Below are 1,188 nucleotides of genomic sequence, written 5' to 3'. Positions count from 1 at the left end.
CTGGCCTCATATATCAAGGGTGGTGGGGGCCTATAGTCCCAGATACTTGGGAGGCTGAGGCAGGAGAATTGACTGGGCTTAAGAGTTGGAGGTTGCTGTGGGCTGTGACTCCACAGCACTCTACCAAGGGCAATAAAGTAAAACTCTGTCTCTAAAAAAAAAAAGAAAAAGAAAAATCATGATGATCAGCATTGATGAGAATGAGCAAGCTATAAAATTAAAATATAATTTTTAAGCAGCACCCATAGCTCAGTGGGTAGGGCACCAGCCACATACACCTAGGCTGGCAAGTTCAAACCTGACCCAGCTGAACTACGACAGCTGCAACAAAAAAATAGCTGGGCATTGTGGTGTGCCCCTGTAGTCCCAGCTATCTGGGAGGCCAAGGCAAGAGAATTGCCTAAGCCCAAACAGTTTGAGGTTGCTGTGAGCTGTGATGCCATAGTATTCTACCCAGGGCTGAGATTTTGTCTCAAAAAAAAAAAAAAAAAAAAATTATATATATATATATATATATAATGTTTAATTGACTTTCTTTCTATCTAGGTTTGCATATATGGTGACCACAGTACTCCTGAGTGTATTAGTGAAGAGACTACACCTACTTTCTGTGAAGGGACAAGTTATTGAAACAAAGTATGAACTGGTAACATCATCAAGGGAAGAAGCTTGGATCACTGTCTCAAAGAGAGATTAAAATTTATATATTTTAATTCTCTGTAAAATAGACTAAGGAAAGTAACCATTTAGAAAATCAGTGTTTGGCCTGTGTTTGTGTTTGGCCTGGCACAGTGGCTCATGCCTGTAATCCCAGCACTCTGGAGTCTGAGGAGGGTGGATTGCCTGAGCTCACAAATTTGAGACAAGCCTGAGCTAGAGTGAGACCCCACCTATAAAAATAGCTAGGCATTGTGGTGGGTACCTGTAGTCTCAGCTACTAGGGAGGCTGAGGTAAGAGAATCTAGTTGAGCCCTGGAGTCTGAGGTTGCTGTGAGCTATGATGCCATGGCACTATACCAGGAACAGCAAACTGAGATTCTATCTCAAAAAAAACAAAAAAGAAAAAAAAATTGGTGTTGAATCCTTTTATAAACCAAGTATTGTTTTGTAATATATAAAAAAAAAAAATTAGGCTCCACGCCTATAGCTCAACCGGCCAAGGTGCCAGCCACGTACACCTAAGGTGGC

The 1,188-nt window shown here is 41.4% G+C and overlaps 1 protein-coding gene across 1 annotated transcript in view; it reads left to right on the top strand.

Moving 5' to 3' along the window:
- LOC100960754 (cytochrome P450 20A1) overlaps positions 1 to 878 on the top strand; it is a 61,915-nt gene extending 61,037 nt beyond the window's left edge. The window contains exon 16 of the mRNA XM_023510381.1: positions 547 to 878. Within this exon, the coding sequence (XP_023366149.1) occupies positions 547 to 697 (151 nt within the window). The 3' untranslated portion in view covers positions 698 to 878. The remainder of the gene's footprint in view (positions 1 to 546) is intronic.
- Positions 879 to 1,188: the final 310 nt, after the last annotated feature.

The sequence above is a fragment of the Otolemur garnettii genome, unplaced genomic scaffold, assembly GCF_000181295.1.
Source record: "Otolemur garnettii isolate 467f Iridium unplaced genomic scaffold, OtoGar3 scaffold00013, whole genome shotgun sequence".
Taxonomy (NCBI): domain Eukaryota; kingdom Metazoa; phylum Chordata; class Mammalia; order Primates; family Galagidae; genus Otolemur; species Otolemur garnettii.
Note: the sequence above shows the minus strand (reverse complement) of the source record. Positions and strands in the feature narration are given on the sequence as shown.